This window comes from Spermophilus citellus (assembly GCF_964194105.1).
Source record: "Spermophilus citellus genome assembly, chromosome: 1".
NCBI classification, from domain to species: Eukaryota; Metazoa; Chordata; class Mammalia; order Rodentia; family Sciuridae; genus Spermophilus; species Spermophilus citellus.
This window is the reverse complement of record NC_138182.1, coordinates 118,499,960-118,522,413: the sequence shown is the minus strand read 5'-3', so window position 1 is coordinate 118,522,413 and position 22,454 is coordinate 118,499,960. Positions and strand designations below refer to the sequence as shown.

The window sequence follows — 22,454 nt, the reverse complement described above, 5'->3', positions numbered from 1 at the left end:
CATACAATTTTGAATAGAACTGCTTCTTGTTTTCATTTTGAGATTGTTTATTTCCAGTGTAAAAATCTTCTGTTTCTGTGTGTATTCCTCTTGTCATCTGCAACATTGCTGAGCTAATTGAGTTTGCGTTGTGTGTGCTCAAGTTTATGTGAATGCCTTAGAAATTTTCACATATGCTTCCAATATAGCTTCTCATTAGTTTCTCTTTGTTGTTCAATATCCAAACAGTTAAATGTGAAATACAAATAGCAAACTCAGACACACTATTTTTTGGGAGGGGGTATTAAACTCAGGGGCACTGGACCACTGAGCCATATCCCCAGCCCTATTTTATATGCTATTTAGAGATAGGGTTTCACTGGGTTGCTTAGCACCTCACTTTTGCTGAGGTTAAGATCCTCCTGCCTCAGGCCCCTGAGCCACTGGGATTATAGACATGTGCCACGCTTCCCAGCCTAGGTTTTGTATCATATATACATTAATAAAAAGTGAATGAATTTATTACTTTGTAACATGGCTTCTCAATAGCTATTATCAAAACAATGATATTTGGGCTGGGGCTGTAGCTCTGTGGTAGAGCACTTGCCTCACACGTGAGACATTAGATTCAATACTGAGCACTACATAAAAATAAATGAATAAGCAGGCTGGGGTTGTGTCTCAGTTGTAGAACACAGACCTACCATGTGTGAGGTACTGGGTTTGATTCTCAGCAATGCATATAAATAAATGAATAAAATAAAGGTCCTCCAGGCTGAGGTTGTGGCTCAGAGGTAGAATGCTCCCTACCATGTGTGAAGCAATGGGTTTGATCCTCAGCATCATGTAAAAATAAAATATTGTGCCCACCAATAGCTAAAAATAAATATTTTTTTAAATAAAGGTCCACCAGCATATAAAGAAAATATTAAAAATATAAATGAATAAATATATTGTGTCTACCTACAAATAAAAATATGTTTTAAAAACAGTGATATTTGTGAATGTAGTTACATAGCAATGTTTGCAATTCAATTATAATGTAAACTCTGGAACATCTGTGTTGTATTGATGTATATAACAATAGTGAAAAAATAAAAAGAATAAATATATTTAAAGTTCTGATTATTTGTTCTATGTTTCTTATAATTTACATGAAAAGGGTATGTAGAGTGGAAGAAATGATTTACAGTAGAGGGGGTAGAGAGAGAAAAAGGAAGGGGAAGGGGGATAGTAGAGAATAGGATAGACAGCAGAATACATCAGTCACTAGAATGGCAATATGTAAATCAGTGGAAGTGTAACTGATGTGATACAGCAATCGGTATACGGGGTAAAAATGGGAGTTCATAACCCACTTGAATCAAACTGTGAAATATGATATATTAAGAACTATATAATGTTTTGAACGACCAACAATTAAAAAAAAAAAAGAAAAGAAAAGGGTATGTAGGTTAATGATAGAATGCTTGACTACTGTGCTCAAGGTCCACCACGGTTCAATTGAAATGGCTCACACCCCCCAAAAATTCCATATCATGCTATGATTCCCTGAAGGGTCACTCCATGCTGAATGACTACAAATTACCTTTGATTTCTCCCAGAATTTTTGTTCTCCTCATCAATGTTCTGGTATTTGTATTTGCAGCCTAAAAGGCAGATCCAGTAAAATCATTTGAATTGCAATGAGCTACAAAAATTTTAGTGTACTTCTGCTGTATTGTGTTATGCTCTGAGTTAAATCAATACAAGTAATAGGTTATAGATTATAGATTATGAAATAAGATTAATGAAATAGCATGGATAATAGGATTATACGAGAAATGTTATAAAATTAGGGATGATAAGTTACCTTGGTTTGCCCTAGTTATAAGATAGAAGAAGTAACAGTAAGATAGAAGAAGTACTCCAACTTTATGGTTCCTGTGTGAAACTATTATATGAGATATTTTTAAGATGATAAAAATGTGTATTTCTGCACTTTGTGCACCCCCCTGCACTTTTTGTGCCTGCAACTGTAAAGTCCCCGGGATGTGGTTGTCTGGACTTGCTCTGCTAACTGCATTTTCAACCCCTGTACTCTACTTGCTTGCAATTTGCAAAATTCCATAGGATGTGATTTTCTTTCTCAAACATTGCAACCACAGAGAGCCTGGCATGCTTCTTTCAGAGAGCTACTAGGGCTCTGTCAGAAGTGTGCCTAGGGAGCTGGGGTTGTGGCTCAGTGGTAGAGCACTTGCCTAGCACAGGTGAGACCCTGGGTTTGATTCTCAGCACCACATAAATAAACAAATAAAGGTATGGTGTCCACCTACAAATAAAAATAATTTTAAAAAGTGTGCCTGGCCAGGATCAGATAGGTAAAATAAAAATTCTTTAATTAGCTTCAAATTCAGACTTTGTGTGTTTTCTGAGTAGTCTCCCACAGAATCATGACTCCTTTGTTTACTATACTATTACCTTTACATATTTCAAATTGAAGACATCAAAATAATTAAAAGCAAAGGCCCACATGTTCTCTATTGGGCTGAGTAAAGAAATATCATGGAGACTTCTTACATCACATTTCTGTGGAGATTCTTGTTCAATGGATCCAGCAAAACCCACTTCTCCTGGGTGAAGTTCATAGCCACATCCCTAAAGGCAACTGAGTTAAATATATCCTACAAATGTGTAGTTGAGGGCTGTGAGGTTGGCAGCTACTAAGAATCTATACTTGGGGGCTGGGGATGTGGCTCAAGTGGTAGCGCGCTCACCTGGCATGCGTGCAGCCCGGGTTTGATCCTCAACACCACATACAAAACAAAGATGTTGTGTCCGCCAAAAACTAAAATACAAATATTCTTAACATGATGGTGTTCACATGATTCTGTGCTCTCCAAATACTTATTCTGTGACTTGGTCACCAAAACTCAGAACTCATCACACTCATTTCCTCAAATGCAGGCGTTCCTACACTAGAATTAAATTACACAAAAAAGCCGTACTAGATCAAGAATACCCTCGTCACTGGAGAGCCCTGGGAGAAAGATATTACCCTGGGCCACCAAAATTTCCCTTTGCAGATTGTGCCTCAAATGCATCTAAAAACAAATTCCAACCATCTGCTTGCTAAGAAGAAAGGACTTCTTCCTATTAGCACTCCTGAACTCATATATCCTCAGAAAAGCCTGCACACAAACTTGAACGTTGCTGCCATATGGGAAATCAGGATTTGGATAGATTATACCTCCCTAATGGTGAAGCATGGCTCATTATTCATAATGAATTTATATAAGCCAGATAGTATTTACTGGATTTCTTTTTTCCTTCCCAAACTCTACCACCTTGTCCCACTCTTACACCAGTGCTGAGGACATGAACAGCTTCCCCACTAGCCCATGCTCCAGGCAGAGTCTCTAACCAGCTGCCCAGAAGATCATATTTCAGAGAGGCTGTCACTATTTGTAGAAATCATCTCAAACTACTTGATTAGTAATAAACAAAAACAGTTGAAAGGTAGCAATTGGTTTACTCCAGATAACATTTTGCCAAGTAGTAAATAAGAGTAATATTCAACAAACAGAACAACATGAAGCTGTCTATTAACTAAAGTTAAAACAGTGTGGGATAAGAGAAAACATAGCATGGATTCAGAAACAACTAATATCAACAAGATGACACCTTCCAAGGGACACCTCTAGAAAGTTTCCTAAATCTCCAAATCACATTCTGTTAGTCTATAGAAATCACTTTTCCAATGCTAATGGGAAAACAAATGTTAACAACTGCCAGTCTTCTGAGCAGCAGTATGCACTCTGGCTTTGGCTAGGCAAGCACATTACACTAAGCTGAAGCTTTACCTTTCAGTGAGCTACACACTTTTTATATTTTTATTTTGAAATCTCACTACAGTGTCCAGGCTGGCCTCAGCCCCTTGAGGAACTGAGATAACAAGTGAGTGCCACCATACCCAATGGCAAATTATCTACTGAAGAAAAAAGAGTAACAAAGAGCAACAAATTCAAATACACTAAAATTAAGGAAACTAATAAATGAACTCAGCAATGATGCAGAGCATATAACTCAATCTGCAAAACTAAGGTACATTAACATACACTAATAATGAGTAATCTGAAAAGGAAAAAAAATACTATGAATAGAAGTTGGGAAATAACTTAGCCAAGAAGATTAAAGGCTTATACAGTGAGAACTATAAAATGATCCTGAAAGAAATGAAAATATATACAAATTAAGGGAAACACAGCTAGTATTGACATTTCCAAGGTCGTAATACAATCAAAACTATCCAAAACTTACCTACAAAGTCAATGAAATCCTATCAAAAATCCCAATGGTATTTCTATGCAAAATAAAGGAAAAAAGAATCAACCTAAAATTGATATAGGCAATCTCCAATAACTCTGTACTATCATCTGCATAGCTCTTAATTCAAAAACCAGTGAGGGGGGATTAGGAAAGACACACATTTAGAGAGAAATCTGGCATCAGGTGAAACACTCATCTCTAATGGAGAAGAAGTGACCCACAGCAGGCACAACACATGTATTATATAGTGTCTCATAATCAGGAAGTTAAAGACTGTAGAGGCATTGTTCTTTGCGCATTAAAAAGTTACAAGACTAGAAACATTCTTGTAGCTATTCTATTGTTGTAAACCTAGGGGCATCCTGTTAACACCCAGGAAGCCCATTGCCAGAGTTTCTGCTAAGTGGGCAGGCTTAGAAGTCACAGCATGGGTGAAACATTGTGGTTTTGTCATATTCAGAATTCTCTATTCCTGGGAGGTGGTGTGTGATCTCAAGGTCAAGACTGATGTGACTCTGTGTCTCTTCACAGAGCCTCTTCAGGCAGGATGTCACCAGAGCAACTGGGCAAATCTTGATCTGGACTTTTACACAGGAATTTCCCAGGGCAAGTGCACCACAACCACAATGCAATCAGAGAACGTTACCTCTCTCCACATCTCCTCCTTTTTCATTTTTTGACCACAAATGTTTTGTTATTATTTGGAGCTGTCAGATTTCTTATCTGAAGATGTGGCATCTTATCGTTATAACACAAATGAGAATTAGTAGCAAACACAAAATTCTAGAATTTACCATATTGTATGTTTTAATGTATTCCAAGGATTAAAACCATTGAAGTCATCAAGAATTTCTTTAACAAGCCATGTGGCATCCCCTGAATATCCTGGATGTAGTGAAGGAATTCCATAAGGTCTGGACTATCATAATTTTTCTGCCAAATGCCCATTAGATGACTTTTAACTTTTTCCTAATCCCCCACATTCAAAAAATAAAGTGAACCCATTACATAAAAGAGAACTTTGCTTCAAAATTTTTAATGAATTCTGAAAGACACATCAAGTGTCATAACTTTTTTACACCTACAATGTGTATATGCCAGCAGTTTTGACTCTTACTGCCTCCTGCCCATTGAGGAACAATCCGATATTCTACTTCAAGAGAAAGAGTCTTATTTCACCACAGAACAGTCTTCTGTATTCATCAATTTCAATTTTCCTTACAAAAATCTGCTCACACTTAATTCCTCTCCACCTCTTTCCTACTTATGGCTTCCTTCCTGCTTCCCTTTTCCACTTCCCTCTCTTATTTTTTAGGCTAAGAATTGTCATCAAGAGGCTGGTGCTGGGGCTCAGTGATAGTGCACTTGCCTAGCATGTTGTGTAACCCAAGCAGAGCATCAACCCACTTGAGTGGATGAACTCTTGGTGACTGCAAGCATGTGAGGTGTGGCTGGGGGAGCTGGCTCACTGGGGGGCTTTCCTGCAGGATTTATGTTTACTTTTGGTTAGCAGAGCTCTATTTCTGCTTTCTGTTGCCATGTCTGGAGCTGCTTTCTTCGGTCATCCATTCTGCTAGATGTCCTACTTCACCTTGGTCCCAGGGCAATGGACAGGAATGTCTATGAACTGAGACCCCTGAAACTGTGCCTGGGACAAACAATCCCTCCTCAGCATTGTTCTTGACAGGTCTTTTAGTCACAGCTGACAAAAAACTGACTAAAACAAGGCCCAATCAACCAGGCTGACCCCAGGCCAATGCCCCCTATACCCACCCATAAGCTTCTCATGTCCTTAACCTCTTGTGTTTTGCCTTCCTTTTCATCTTTTCCAAGATGCAAGAAGTTCAGCCACTGACTTTATGGGATTGGTCTTCATTCTCCATCACACATTTTATAGTTGCTTATTTTATTCGCTTGGGTTTTTTTTTTTTTTTTTGTGTGTGTGTGTGTGTGTGTGTGTGTTTCTTTGGTACTGGGGATTGAACCCAGGAGTGCCTAATAACTGAACCACATCCCCAGTCCTTTTTTTTTAAAAAACTTTTTGAGAAAGGGTCTTGCTGAATTGCTTAGGGTCTAACTAATTTGCTGATGCTGGCTTTCTACTCGCTATCCTCCTGCCTTGGCATCACTATCTGCTGACATGTAGGTGTGTGTCACTACACTCAGCTACAGTTGCTCTTTTATTGTTGTTTTGCTGTTGTGCAGTACTGGGGATTGAACACAGGTTCCTCTCCCATGTAAAACAGGGGATCCATTGTGGAGTTACATACTCATCACCTCTGTTTTCTCTTAAGAACTACAAGGGACAACTGCATTGGTCCAAGATGTCTGGATAGCCATCTACACCCTTCACACAGGAACTAGGACACTTGTTGAGACAGAGGCACAGGCAGTAGTGGCTGTGGCAGTACAACTGCTGGGTCTTGGGGAGCCAAGCCATCAGGTGCTGGGTTCCTAGATCTGATCACTGCACATGACACCTTTCCCTTCCCTACCCACAGGGATTTATGACGTTTTGGATTTCCACTGATGCAAACTTGCAGGTTTCCCCAGTACTGTCTCCATCTGATCACTGCTAGTGCTCATGTGTGGCTAAGGTGAAGAGTTCAGAAGCCCAGTAACCCACACTGGAAGACACCACTTCAGCCTTCAGGTAATGAGACTTATTTCTGTGTGGGTTAATACCCACTTGCAGTAAGTCATTTTTCTAAGGCCAGCAAGCCTTCTTCCATGAGACTTTGGCATGCTGACAAGCATTAGTGCTAAGGAAAACTCACACGCTGGTGAGGGGTTTTCCAAAGCATGAATGGTTGAGATACTCCTCCCAGGTTTCACGAGGAGCTAATGCCTCATGCATTACTTATCAGCATTTGGACCATCAAGCATCATGGATGTGCCCCTCAACAGAAGGGTGCACAGTGCTGTAAGGTAATTAGCACACGAGAGACAAGCAAGGCCCCTACTCTTGTCTGCTCCATGAAAACAACTTTGAGAAACTAGGTGATGTACTTAATTCTTCTCAAGGTAAGTATCCCCTTCTTTTTTTTTTTGTATATCTTTGTTTTTATTTCTTTTTTTTCTTTCTTTTTTTTTTTTATTGGTTGTTCACAACATTACAAAGGTATCCCCTTCTTTCTTGAATTTCACAAAGGACCATCCCTGAGTCTCTCCCAGGAGTATCCCAATCAATTAGTGATGGTTCCCAAATTAAATGCAGGGTCCACAGAGCTTTAGCCTGTTTCTTGTTAATCAGGACTGAAGCACTTGTTGGGTAGCTATTCTTTCACTGCCTTGAGGGAGGAAGGCATTCAGTGGGTAAAGCCAGTGAACCATTATGTGTAGGGGATGTGAGTACTCATGTGAGGGGAGAAATGGCAACACCAGGTACAAATCAGTAACTGTGGGCAGACCAAGGTCAAACCCATCAAAAAGTGCAGGTGCTACTCAGGTGGTTTCATTGTGCCGTGGAACCAGTCACCAATAGCAATTAGTAAAAGCTGAGCAGCTGTTTTTATTCATGTTCACTCCATTATGTTTATGCTGCAAAGGTTTCTAACAGCCTCCCATTCACACCACTAGCTACAAATGAATTAGCACCCAGGGTGACTTGGACAAACATGTAACACCCCCACTGGACACATAAGAAAAATGGAAACACAGAGTTAAGCAGAGGAGGGCACAGGAAGCCATCCAGGCCCACAGAGGGATTGCACTTGATTGCTGATGTAATAAGGGGCAAGGGGCAAAGCTTTGTAGTATCATCAAAGTGAGGTGCTCTTGGTTCCCTCAAAATTATGTGGTTTGGGATAGGGCTGGTAGGAGGAAACTGGGAGGCTGGGTCCCCAACTGGTGGTGCTGTGGGAGGAGGACACTAGGAGGGGATGTCTACTTGCAGCAGGTGGACTACTCAGACGTGACTTTGAAGGCTATATGTGGTTGGTGGCCCATTACTCCCTCTCTCTTTCCCCTTCTGGGTGCCATGAGGGAGGCAGCTCTGCTCTGCGCTTCCACCATGATGGTCCATTTCCCAGAGCAATGGGGCCACTCAATTATGGACAGCAACCTATGATCAAGTGAGCCAAAATAAATCTTTCCTTCCTTAAGTTGATTTTTCTCATGTATTTTGTCACAGGGGTAGAAAGTGAACAAATGAGGAGAATTGGAATATTGGACACCTGCACCAGATATCATAACAAAAACCTGGGAAAACTGGACACTTCCCATATTCCTCACATTCTCAGGGCTTCTTTCCATAATAAGAAATCTGTGCAGAGGAAGGAAAAGGAACCAACACACATTCAGTTTTGTTTACCAGAGTGAATGAAATGGCTTTGAAGGCGACTGAGAACACTCAATGACTTACCAACTATTGTTTACACTCAAAGAGGTTTTCTCTCATGTGAGCCCTTTCATGACTCTGAAGGTGACTGAAAGTTTCAGATCATTTGCCACATTTTTTTTTCTACATTCAATGGCTTTTTTCAAGCACAATGTCTTTCATATTTAAAAGGAAGCTATAGTAAAGGGAGGCATTTCCCATTGTTTTCATCCACAGTGCTTCTCTCCAGTATGAGTTGTTTGATGTTTTCTGAGCATAACTTTAAGTGAGGGCTGTGCCACTCTGTTCACAATCATATGAGTTGTTTCTGCTTTTGAAGGTGAGAGGGCCAACTCCAGGCTTTTCCACGTCCTTTGCATTCATAGGCCTTCTTTTCGTGTGAGTTTGTTCATGTGCATGAAGGTTACCAGACTTAGTGAAGGATTTTCCACACTGTTTACATTCATAGGGCTTCTCCCCAGTCTCAGTTATTCGATGTACTGTCAGGTAAGAACTGTAAATGATTTATCCCACTGTTTACCTTCGTAAGGTCTCTCTCCAATATGAGTACTTTTAGGTGAGTGAAGATGAACAGAAACAGGGAAGGCTTCCCACAATCTTGACAATCTTGCTTCTCTCTGGTATGAACTGATCCAACTGTTGGAAGGGAACTGGATGTAGCAAAGGCTTTACCACACTGGTTGCATTGCATTTGAGGATAATCAGAACTAGTGAGGGCTTTCCCAACACTGTTAACATTCACAGGGATTTTCTCCAGTAGGTGTTTTCAAATGGAACTGAAGTAAGCAAAGGCTTTTCCACATCGCTTACATTCTTAGGACACTAAACCAGTGTGAGATGGTTCATGTTTTGAAAACTCTGGGAACAACTGAACCCTTTCCTACATACACATTCATAAGGTCCATTTCTAGTGTGCTTCATCACTTCCTTTGAATACTTGGGAGAAAAATGAAGGGTTTTCTGTACTGCTGAAGTTCATATGTCTTCCCACCACACTTCTCATGTTCATCTGGTTTGTAAGCAGACTGAAATATGATGTGCCTATTAAGAAATAATAGAGCCTGGTGTGGTGGCCCAAGCCTGTAATCCCAGCAGCTCGGGAGGCTGAGACATGATTATCTCAAGTTCAAATCCAGTCTCAACAAAAAGTGAGGCACTAAGCAACTCCCTGAGACCCTGTCTCTAAATAAAATACAAAATAGGGCTGAGAATGTAGCTTAGTGTGAGTGCCCGAGTAAAATTTCTAGCACCCCCACCTCCAAAAAAAAAAAAAAAAAGAATGGAAAATATGAAGACATTTCCAAATACACTGCACTCACACTGATTTACTCAAGCAGATATGTCTTTTTTTAAGTTAAGATTTAGGATCTCACTAAAGGGTTTTCCACAATGAATATCTGTTTTAATTTTGGTAGAGTCTGTCATATGACTTCTGGAAAAATTCAAAGCACATATTTATTTTTGTTTTTCTAATTGTTTTTTTTTTTCTTTAATAGATCTTAGACTCTCATTATTATAATACCAAAGAAAGCACAGATTTTTGTCATGTCCAAATCATTTCAGAGTAAATGAATTGATTATGTTGAAAAATTGCTTGCATAGCTATTAACAAAACAGTGATGCATGCCTGTAATTCCAAAGGCTCTGGAGGCTAAAGCAAGAGGATCACAAGGTCAAAGGCAGCCTCAGCAAAAGCAAGGTGCCAAGCAATTCAGTAAGACCTTGTCTCTAAATCAAATAAAAAGAAGTAGGGCTGGAGATGTGGCTCAGTGGTCAAGTGCCCCTGAGTTCAATCCCTGTTACCCCCTCAAAACAAAAACGGTGGTATCAAGAATGTGGTATCAGTACTGTCAGAAAATCAATTATTCTTTATATCTTCATTAAGCTTATATTTCTGGTGAAAAAATGCTAAGAATTCTATATTGTGCCTATTTCTTTTGTTTCCTTGCATGTAAACTTATAGGATGTGCTAAAATTCCCTCAAGGGACCCTGCTTCCTCTTTTGAGTAAAATTACCTTAGATTCCTCCATGGAGTTTTTGCTCTGATCTTCAATGTTCTGATCGTACTGTTTACTTCCTGAAAGGAAACCATAAAATCATTAGGAATTATATATCATCAAAAATATCTAAATATTCTAAAATATCACACAAATGTGTGTTGGAGACCAGAAGAGATTGAAAACATGAGGGATCTCTTCTCTACACACAAGATATTCACATGATTTTGAGGTCTCCAATATTTACTCCATGATTTGTTCAGAAAAACTCAAACTGTCAGAACTTACTTCCTCAAACATATGCATTCCAATATTAGAAAGGAACTACTCAGAAAAGCAATAGAAAAACACCCTTCTCATGGAGTCTTTGTAGGGTGCATGTCTAATACATGGACTAATGAAGCCCTACTACCTCATGTGAAGAAGAGAACTAATATTAGTCCTCCTGATAGTGCACACCCTTAGAACCGCCTGCTGACAAAGTTGAAACTTTGCAGATAGGGATCTGGGAGGGATCCCACCAAACTGAGCATTAATACTGAGTTATAGTATAGTTATAGTTATAGAAGGGAATCAACATGTTATATACTAGATGTCTGCTTTCCTTCAGAAAGCCTATTATTTAGTTCTTTTCTTAGGATAAGACCCTAAAGGATCAGGTCCCTGTCCCTCAACTCTTGCCAACCCCCACCCAAAAAAATAAATAAATAAAAATAAGCCCTTTGAACAGGCACAGACTCTCTGATAGACAACATTTCATTCAGGTGGTCACAATGTGTTAACTGGGGATTGAGCTCATCCTGTGGAACTACACCAAGAGAACCATTGAATGTTTGAAACAGATTTACTGAAGGCCTAATGATCAACACACAGAACAAATTGATACTTTAAGTTGATGTCAAAACAGAATGGGATAAGTAGAAACCTACCATGAATCTAAAAAAAAAAAAAAAATTCAGTGTCCCTAAGAGGTCATTCTTCCACATGATATCCATATAAAATTTGATATAATCTCAATAACACTTACTAGTAGTCAATGGATGCTACTCTTCCAAGCATAATAAGAATAATTAATGTGTAAACGCAGCAGATTGTTGGCTTATATAGTCTACAGTCATGTGCCTCATAATAATGTTTTGCTCAAAGGTGTTTTGGGTTAATAATAGGTCATTATATACTAAAGTTGTCTGTAGTAAAGGGACTCCTTGTGTGTGCACAGTGCTGCTGGTATAAACAAACCTAATGCACTGTCAACTGCAGTATTTCATAAAGCAAAATGCTGTGGAGATTTTTATCCCAGGAAACATTGAGACCATAAAGCCTAGGTGTGCAAGAGGCTGTGCCATCCAGGATTTGGGGAATACAGAAAGATGTTTGTGCAATGGTGAGGCAGCCTAAAAATGTTCCTCCAGAATGTATCCCTGTATTTATGTGACATAAGAGTGTACATAAAGGACTTTCTAATTATGATACTCAGAATTATTGTTTCATTCTTACTCTATCTGCTGATTCTGTGCTATCAGACAGAGTAAGAATGAAGCAAGACAGGAAAACATTTTAAGGGGGCTGACAATTACAGGGAAAGCTGAATAATGACATAAAAGGTATTTGAGAGGGAAAAATAAATCACAAACAATGTGAAATGGGACCAAAACTAACTGGTATCTAATTGCAAACATGCACTGTTTTCCTTTCTAATCCATAGACTATGGTTCATTAGAGATTCTGATGTGAAAAACAAAACTAAACACTTTCAGATGTGTATAAGAAATGTCTTACAGAATACAAAACTCTTTTTCACAAAGAGTAAACATTGAAAGAGTAAATATTGAAAAAATGAGAAATTCAAACACATTAAATAAAGGGAATTAAAAGATAAAAATGGAGGAGAAACCTGCAATACGTGCAACACCCCAGAGCAAGATCACAGATGAGAGGAATAAATGCACAACTGAAATGGAACACAACCAGGACGTGGAGCAGAAGTGAAAGCCACGTGTGGAGAGAGGACCACCTCAGTGAAGAGGAAGGCCCAGGAGAACGACAAGCACATGGCGTTGACACCCACTGCAGGCCCGGGACCTTGGGTCAGGACGGAGGACTGGGGAGAGCAGGAGGCTGCCCCTGCAGCAATATTGTCTCTTGTGAAATTTACCACGACCTGCAGCCCACGGGTTTTCCTGACTATTCCTACAAATTTATAATGTTTTTTCCCCAGAAACACTGCCAGTATATCACAGTGAAGATTCTCTCCCTCTTCCTCCCTCCCTCCTTCACTAGCTCCCTTATGACCTGGTACACATGCATGCTTACATCTTGCCCCACCTCAAGCTCACTGGTTAAGGCATGGGGACAAGAAAGAAGACATTTTCTACTATTCCCAGAGAACCCATCCTTCCTGAGCCCTACATTCTGAAGAAGCTCTTTCCAAAGGCTCACTCACCTGAGACGTTCTCAGCCAACACGTCTGGGGAAAGAGAACCCCAAGCCCATCTTCCCCTACTCTTCCTGCATAGATCAGGAGGCGGAAGGGCTGAGAAGTGCTCATGAAGAATGGCCCTGGGAGGCCTGAGTGTCCTGAAGACCAGGGCAAGGCCCAGTCAAGAGAATGCCCCCCACAAAATACCGCACCACCAGCAGAATACCTCCATCACAACAGCATGGCTGAAGGAACCATAGGTCACACCTCAGTTAACAAGTCCCCAAGGTACAACAGATGGAGTGACACGGAGGAAGTGGACAGAAGTCGAGAAACACATCATGTATGGAAGAAAGAGAATATATGAACAGTTCTAGACATGGACAGAGTGAATTAGCCTCAGTGAATGAAAACCCAGGAGCAGCAGTTCACTGCTGAAATCTCCCCAAAATTCACCACAATTAATACATATCTTCTTCAAATTCTTTCTGAAAACTGAAAAAGGGAAAGCACTCCACAATCACTCCTTGAGGCCAAAATTGTGCTGATTATGTTTAAGAAATTGCACATAACTGTCTTTCATGAATACCTATGCAAAAATCTTCAAATAAATACCAATAAACCGTCTGAGGAGATTCATTTAAGGAATACACATAAAGACCAAGGAACTGTATTCTTGAACTGCAAGATGGTCTCACACTTGAAAATCAATTGGTGTGACACAGGATTTGCAACATGACTGAAACACAGAGCCATCTCACTTGGTGCAGAAAAAAAAAATTTTTTGAAAAAGACAACACACTTGTACAATAAACAGCACAACAAATTTGGTCAAGAAAGGGGTTACTTCAACATAATTAAGTAATACCTGGAAAGCACAAAGGACCATCATGACCTATGGTGAAAAAAAGAAATGCTTTCCCCTAGGATTAGAACATAAGATGTAAATCTCATCAATTCCTACAAGAACATGCAGAGCACAAGTCTCACAACACTAGATTTGGAAATGGTTTCTGGGATGTTGTACCATCCATGAGATTAATGAAAGCATAACAGATCAATTTGATTTCACCAAAAACAGCTTTCAGTCCTGTCATTTGCAGCACTGAGGCTGGGACTATGGCACCAAGTTCAGAGAAAGAAAGCAGCACACAAGGCCCTTGTGTGTCCCCCTCACAAAGTGAGCTACAGAGTGATTTCACAGAAAGTACAAGATTGTCACCAGAGGGAGGACAGGGTGGGAAGACAGGTGGGACTCACCCACAGAGACAGCATCAACAGGCCCCAAGATGGGAGGAGTCAGAGCAGCCTCTGCACCCATCACCTCTCTCCATCATCCATAGCAACCAGTTCACACAATGTGCATTTGACTTATTTCTGGTTTCCCGCTCCCTAGAGTCTCTACTGCAAAAGAACAGGGACATTTGAGGTTGCTCCTTCACTGCTGCTCCTACCAGAAAGCCTGCTCACAGCGGGAGATCAGAAACTGAGAATTCGCGGGCCTCCAGCACACCCACACATACACAGAGGCCTCACACAAACCTCCTCACAGGGCCATGACCGCTCAACTTTCAAAGGCTTAAGTGACCATCTGCATGTCATATGTCACAGTGGTGGTTCCTGGACCCCAAGCCATTTCCCAAAGTTGATGTATCCCAAATGAGTCCACATGTAGGTCCTCGTGCACGCCGCACTGCAAAACTTACAGCAGCAGGACAAGTGGTGCTTAAAACCTGGAAGCCCCCAATAAATAGGAAGATGTGTGCTCAAGGCCAGCAGTGAAAAAGTAAGACACAAAACTCAATAAAAATCAATTAAAAGGGCCTGGGGTATGTAGCTCAGTAGGTAGAAAAAGAAAAGAAAAAATTCCTCAATAAAAATGAATTCATAATAAAAAAATCAACTTCTATATATGAAATAAAATACTGAAATGAAATTAAGACAAAATTTCATTTATAAAAGAATCCCAAAAACAAATATGGAACAATAATAAAAAGCAATAATATATAGTACATAATATATATGCTTAATACATGCATGATAATATAGAAGACAGCAGTCTGAGTATTACAGCTTGGATGTGAGGTGTCCCCCAAAAGTTCATGTGTGAGACAATGCAAGAAGGTTTGAAGGAAAAATGATTGTGTTACATACTTTAACCTAATTGGTGAATTAGTCCCTGATGGGATTAACTGGGTGGTGACTGGAGGCAGCTGGGGTGTGGCTGGAGGAAGAGGTTCACTGGGTGTGGCTATGGGGGATATATTGTATCTGGTGAGTGGAAAACTCTATCTCTGCTTCCTGATCACCACACAATCTTCCCCCATGATGTTCTACCTCACCTTGAGCCCCAAGACCCAATGCTGAGCACTGGCTGCCCTCCAGGCTCAGTTCTGCAGAGAACTGAGGCTGGAGGGATACAAACAGCATGACCATGCGTTAAAGCAGCAGCCCCAGCACAAATGTCCACAGGCCCTGGAGGAGCTGAGCTCTCGATGTTTCTTCTGTTTTCTTTCCAGCTATTTCCTCACGGAATTCTGTCAAAACTCAGGCTCAAAAAAAGCTAAGAGAGACCCTCTGAGTACACTGAGCAACTAAACTACTGTCTCGAAAAATACTCTAGAAAGTCACTACACATAATAACAAACAAGAGCAAACTCTGAATAGAGGGAAAAACTAATTTCAGAGGAACCATTATAATATTCATATACCCACTTTTTGAAAGCAACAAAATAAAAAAACACATAATAGGAAAATACATCTCATCAGTGGAAAAAATGCTTGAATTAAACCACTATTGAGGGCTGGGGATATAGATCAGTTGGTGAAGTGCTTGCCTTGCATACACAAGGCCCAGGGTACAGTCCCCAGCACAAAACAAACAAACAAACAAAAAAAACACTACTGACACTAGACTCACTAAAAAGACTTAAAACTCACTACCTTGATCATTTAGATGCATGACCTACAACAGTTCAAAACACCTGATGAACAACAGAGAGACTCACAAGGAAACATGGCAACAGCAATCATCTAACAGTGAGTGACAGATGGAGCACACAGGAGAGCACTCGAGATGACAGTCTGACTCAACATCACACCCACTACAGTGTTTTCAAGGACACATCTAGGGCACTTCAACCAAGAGCAGCAGAGCACACATCCTTCTCAACATCACAGGAGAGTCGCCAAGACCAGACACTCTAAGCCCCAACAGGCGTTAGTACAGAAGGCTACCAAATCCCAACATGGCACCAGGAACACTGGAATTACCATGGCGTCAGTAACAGAAACACAGCTGGGGGACCACCAGATATCTGCAGGTCAAATCCCAAAGTTCTAAACAACACATGGGTCAAGGGTGTCTCAGGATCAGTCTGAATATTTCAATGGAAAAGAACTGAAACTGCATCTTAGGAAACTTTGTGGAACAGAGCACAGGCAGGGCTTAGGGGGAATTAAAGGTGCTGAAGGCTTACATTAGAAAAGAAGAACTAAAATCAACTATTCAAACTTCCACTTTAGGAACTAAAGAACAAAGAACAAGGTGAACATACATCTGATGCTAGCATATAAGACACCAATGAAACTGCAATGTTGAAATCAATAGAATAAAAATCAAAAGCGGGTTCATCATGAATATCCTTGTAATGACACACAACAGAAAAGTAAAGAAAAAGACAAAAACTAACTAAGTAGAAATGAAACTCAGTAGACTATTATTAATCCTACAGAGAGCAAAGGAACCATAAAGGAATATTATTAAGAACTGTGCGGCCACAATTTGTGAACTCAGATATACTGGACTGATGGAGTGCTTTAAGTCTCAAGACATGTAGAAGGTTAACATCCTCCAAACTCTTGGCACACCAGAGCAAGCAAGAATGGCACACTATTCTCAGGACACACTCTGCTGACGTGATCAGTCTTGCCACAAGTTCCTCTTAAGACTGACACTTGCTTTATGCATACTATGTGGTTAAAATTACTTTGGAGAATATTCATGTTAACTTGTTCCCCTTAAGTTGTGATTAATCATTGGACTTAGATCTAAGACAGAGATTAAGGAAGTAGCTTGTGAACATTACATTATTTTAATGTTATTCTTGGTATCTTGCTTATGTTAACCTCAAACAACTTGCTGAACTCTAAGATTAACACAAGGGATATATAATGTCTGGGTTGCTTAAAATAAACATCCTTAGCTTTCCACAGCTCTGGGTCCCCTGTGTACTGTTTCTTGTCTCGCTCAATTCCTGATCTTCATCACTGGACCAATTCTTGGAGAGAAACAATCTACCACAAGTCACACAGAAGGAGGAACACACAACATGGACAGGCTAATGAAGTGATACTAACCATCATCAGAGGAAAGGCCTAGCCTAGTAATGTCATGGTGGATTCTGCACCACACTAAGGAGGAAATGAAAACTCCCCTTAATTCCCTCTAAAAGGAAGCAGGTAACACTTCCAACTCATTCCTCAAGGCGTTGTAGCCTATGTGATATGCCATGATGTGAACAGTTTCTGGCAGCCAAGCCACAGAACCTGCCTGGACCACAGATGGTTGGATTCGGCAGACACAGGAAATAAGAAACAAGAGAAACAAAGAAGTGAATTGAATGCATTTTGATCAAAGTGTGGAGAAGCAGCTTGATTGTTTCCCTAGCTTCATTTCTTAAATTCTGTGAAATCCAAGACCAGGATGGCTTTGTTGAGGAAATTCAGAAAACTACTTCTACAAGTGGAAAGAGTAGACGAATATCTAAGAGTGGCCAAATGTCCAGAAGTCTCCAACACCTTGTAAAGAACACCATCAGGTAGTATTATAGTCAGAAGGTCCATGCAAACCCCAAAATTCACAAGGTGCAAGGTGAACTCCAAGTGGAATGGTATTAGGAAGGGGCATCTGGGAGGGACATGGAATTAGATGAAATCATGAAGGATGCTCATGAATTATTAGTGTTCTCATGTAAACATGTTCTGTGCACATAGCAGAGATGTCATTTAATAACAATTTTCATGATACTGAATCAATTTGTAAACAATGATCATATTTTGATATTTCAGGCAACTGCCATGTTTGTCTCATAAAATTTATTGTTAATCTTCCAAGTTCAGAAAACAGGAAACAAAACAGACTCTCCACCATCAGGAATTCTTAACTGTACAAAGGAACAAATATTCTCATGGATCCTTGTAGTCTGAATTTACCTACTAAGGTTTTGTGAATATCTAATCACTTTCTTCAGCAAAAATGACAGATGGATTTTTTTTTCTAGTACTATTCCTGAGTCTAGGACCTGTAATTCCATTTGAAATCAAATTATAAAAAAATTGAGGTCTCTAGATATTTCTATACATGCTCAGAAGAAGCAGAAAGATAAGAAAGAATTTGTATCAAATAAAACATTAGGTTTTTTTTTTCTTAAATCTACTTCTTTTTACCTCTTTAGAATATTTTACCATGCTCAGCTCTGAATACATACATTTCACGTTTAAGGGAAACCTAGGTCTCTAATAGGTGAGCAAATTATTTCAAAGTGATAAACACAGAAAGGGCTGGTGCTGAGGGAGCACAGATGTGTCAGGCTGAAGGGGCAACGAAGGTTCCCTGAGAACTGGACATCCTCCTACCTGGTCTCCCAGGAGACCTGGACCATGACTCCAGTCTTTGAGATTTTTCAGGTTTGCACAGCACTGCACTGGGGTTTTCCTCCTTCACAATGTGAGAGAATGCAAGGGCAGGAATCACTGCTGACCTGGCCCCTCAGCACCACCATCCACAGGCTCACTGTCCACCTGTCTCCAAAAAATGGGGATAGGGCTTGGGAGACAAAGTCAGAAGGAGGAAGCTCTTTAGTTGGGGCCTGTTCAAGGAGATTCCTCAGCCACACCTCAGGCTGTCCTCTAGGAAAGCTGACCCAGGGCCTGAATTTGCCTACTTCCTGCAGGACACAAGGTAGCTGTGGGCACCTTTGGGCAGCCCCAAGAAAGGACAGGAAAGTAGTTGAGGACACAGGACCCTGTGAAGAGTCAAAGGAAATTTCTACCCAAAGATATTACATTGTCTGTGCTTGGGGAAGATAAAGGAAGACAGGAACAAAGTCTTTTAACAATGGAGTTCCAGCTGACTGTCCTCTGCTCTCACCACATGGCAAATTCAGAAACAGAAAACAAATCTTTCATGCTGTGCCACTGGAATGCAGTACGAGGAGCAAGGAATTGATAATGCTGTGAAGAGGAGGGGGAGATACAGTCTGGAAATGTGAGGAGAGGTTAGGAATATTAAGGTTGTGCCAACAACCCTAGCAGGGTCTGGGTGGGGGAAAGCAAGGTGACTCCTGGGGAGAAGGAACACAGATCCTCAGATCAGCATCCTCCACACAGGAGCCCTACACCTGAAGCAGGATCCATGAGGCCCTCTGCTTTCACTACACACTGAGGGCCTAGGGCTGGGGTCCAGCTGGGCAGAGAGGGTTCTGCCAAAGTGGCTGCAGACCAGGCAGCATACTGAGAACCCACCTGCACCAGCCCACACCATGTCCTGAAGGCATCAAGGGCTGAGCTGTAGCAGCATCTGACTCAGGTCTGGGCTGGCTGACTCTGGGGCTGACAGTGGAAGGCCAGAGTCCAGCCACAGCTGGTTCCCACCAGTTCTAACAAGCCCACCTCCCAGAGCAGTCCAGGCCCCACACACTCACCATTTCCTGCCTTCTGGGGAGTCCTGACATCCTTCCTGTGGACCTCATAGCACCTGCAGGTCACAGGGAGACAGACCTGAGCCAGAGCCACTTGGACCTCACACAGCAGAGAAGACACAGTCCTGGAGATGGATTCTGAGCTGCACAGGGTGAGAGATAAGGCCTCTGAGACTGTGGAAGGCCACACCCTCCCACCAGCTGCCTGTTGACTGCCCAGGGTGCCACAAGACCCCTGCATACTCCAGCCCACATACATACCCTTTGGGACCCTAAGTGACAGGAGATGTATCAGACTCCTGGATAAATGAGGCCAGAAAGACATGGTCTTGGCAAAAGCACTTTTCCTTTTTTTTTTTTTTTTTTTTTTTAGAGAGAGAGGGAGAGAGGGAGGGAGAGAGAGAGAGAGAATTTTAATATTTTTTATTTTTCAGTTATCGGCGGACACAACATCTTTGTTTTGTATGTGGTGCTGAGGATCGAACCTGGGCCGCACGCATGCCAGGTGAGGGCGCTACCACTTGAGCCACATCCCCAGCCCGGCAAAAGCACTTTTCAGGCAGGGTGTCCTCCCTGCAAGGGGACCTGCCCCACCAGGGGAACATTTCTACTTAGGCAGAACTGTCTTCCTGCCTTTCTGGGTACAGAGTCACAAGCCTGTATGAGGAATTACAGCCTTGGTGTCCAATGCAGCGGACCCTGACCTCAGAGATGGTGAGTGCCAGGTCAGGCCTTACTGAAAAGGAGGGGACAGGCATCCATCACTTTAGAAGAGGCTGGTGCTACATGACCAAGGCCTCCAAACATTTTACCTCTCAGTCAACTCATTTTCAGTCAAAAAAATAAAAATATAATCAGGAAATACAATTATTAAATGCATGAAAAACTAATTATATGGTAATAATAGAAAGAATTCAATAAAAGGAAAAGCAAACACTTTAAGGCACCTGCTTCTCCCACAGTTCAGAATGAAAACCAACTTGTAGAAGGGTAAACACATTCCCAAGTTGGGAGCCACAGTCTGACTGCTGAAATGTGGCCCCAGGAGGGCTCATTCCCTGCTGGCCAGGGGGGGACATGTAAGCATTTACCTCTGGAACCTTCTATACCCCTTGTCCTTTAGGTTTTCTTAATAAGATAAATTCAAAAGAAAGAGAATGATTTAGTCACTTCTATTAAAAGAGGGTCTCTCCATCAAACTGCAAGAGGAGGCAAAAAGGCTGCCCTACCTCAGGGCAGATGTCTGCAGTCTTTACAAAGAGAAATAAATTCATGTACAGAAAATATTAAAAGAAAAAAGAAACAACCTCACAAATGAACTAAACATGAGAAAATGAGTGAAAACCATTTACAAGAACATGGAAATACACAGAAAAATGTTCATGCAAATGGTATTCAGTGAAAAGCTATATCTAGTCACACAAAGTAAACACAGACAGACAGGTAAGAGGGATAAACACACATGGATGAATGGCCAGAGAGCTGTTCCACACACTGCACTGCAATTTATCCATAACCACGATTTTCCAATGTGTACATACTTATAAAGTGGGCCAACTTGGGGACCAAATTTAAAAATAGAATGAAATTGTAAAGAATATAAAAGTTACACTGGAAACAGATGAGGTTCTGGAAGAAGGAACATGGGAGGGACCTGGGAGACCCACGGCCTCAGACAGCAAAAGGAGTCTAGCCAACTGAGGCAGAGAACCCATACAATGCATGTTAGAGCACCACAGTGGTAGAGCACAAATGGTAACATTCAGTTACTGAAAACTCAAATAAGACAAAAACAAATAAAATTCTGCTTCCTCACAGCTAGTTAAAATACAAGGAATGACAGAAGGAACTGGCACTGTACCACCTCTCTGCACAGGTAGGGGGAGCAGGGAGAGAGAGAGAGAGGGAGCCTGCCCAGGGCCACCTTGTCCCTATTTAGACAGGGATATATGGGTTTACAGATTCTTACTAAACTAAGCATTAAAAAATTATTTCAAGAATTTTCTGTTCCTCTTTACATCAAATTACTCTATGCAAATAGTTGTAAACCCATGCCATAAAAATCTTTGATTCAATGAAGGAATGAAATTCTTTTCTGGGTACAGTGGAGCATTCCTGTTATCCATTTAAATTTAATATTTCAACTGGAAAATCTAGGTACTCCTTTTCAGACAATAAACATGTTATTTAATTGCTATATCCCAGATAATATTTGATAATCATTCATCATATGTGACTTCTATTAGGAATTCCTAGTTCTGTCAACAGAATCAGTGTTAAACATTCACCTGCAGTTCACAGGGTACAGAACAGACCCATCCACTTCCAAAGCCCTGCAAACTACAGAGCTGATGTTTTGGTGAATTTTTGTAATGAACCAATTCATCTATCACAATGAATTGGGTTAATGTACTCACTTTTTGCAACCATATTGGAAGAAATCTTCCCTGTTTCTTTTCCTAGGTAGCATTCCCAAAGCCAAGCCCTGGAATTCTATTTTAAACCACTCTCCCACCCCCACTTTCCCATAAAGAACACATCTTAAAGGAGAAAAAGGGTACTGTGCAGGCCTGTAATCCCAGTGACTCCGGAGGATGATACAGAAGGAACCTAAGTTCAAAACCATCCTCAGCAACTTAACAAGGCCCTCTTCAACTTAGTGAGGTTGAATCTTTGTAATAAAGAAACCAACATCTCTACCACACTTTCT

The 22,454-nt window shown here is 40.9% G+C and overlaps 1 protein-coding gene across 3 annotated transcripts in view; it reads right to left on the bottom strand.

The window, feature by feature from the left end:
* LOC308655607 (uncharacterized protein) overlaps window positions 1-22,454 on the bottom strand; it is an 801,622-nt gene that overhangs the window by 29,605 nt on the left and 749,563 nt on the right. For 2 of the 3 annotated variants that reach the window (XM_081305661.1, XM_081305660.1), the window contains exon 2: window positions 19,748-19,887. The exons of the other annotated variant lie outside the window; for it this stretch is intronic. In XM_081305661.1, coding sequence (XP_081161787.1) covers window positions 19,748-19,795 — 48 coding nt within the window. In that variant the 5' untranslated portion in view covers window positions 19,796-19,887. The remainder of the gene's footprint in view (window positions 1-19,747; window positions 19,888-22,454) is intronic. 3 annotated transcript variants of the gene reach the window in all.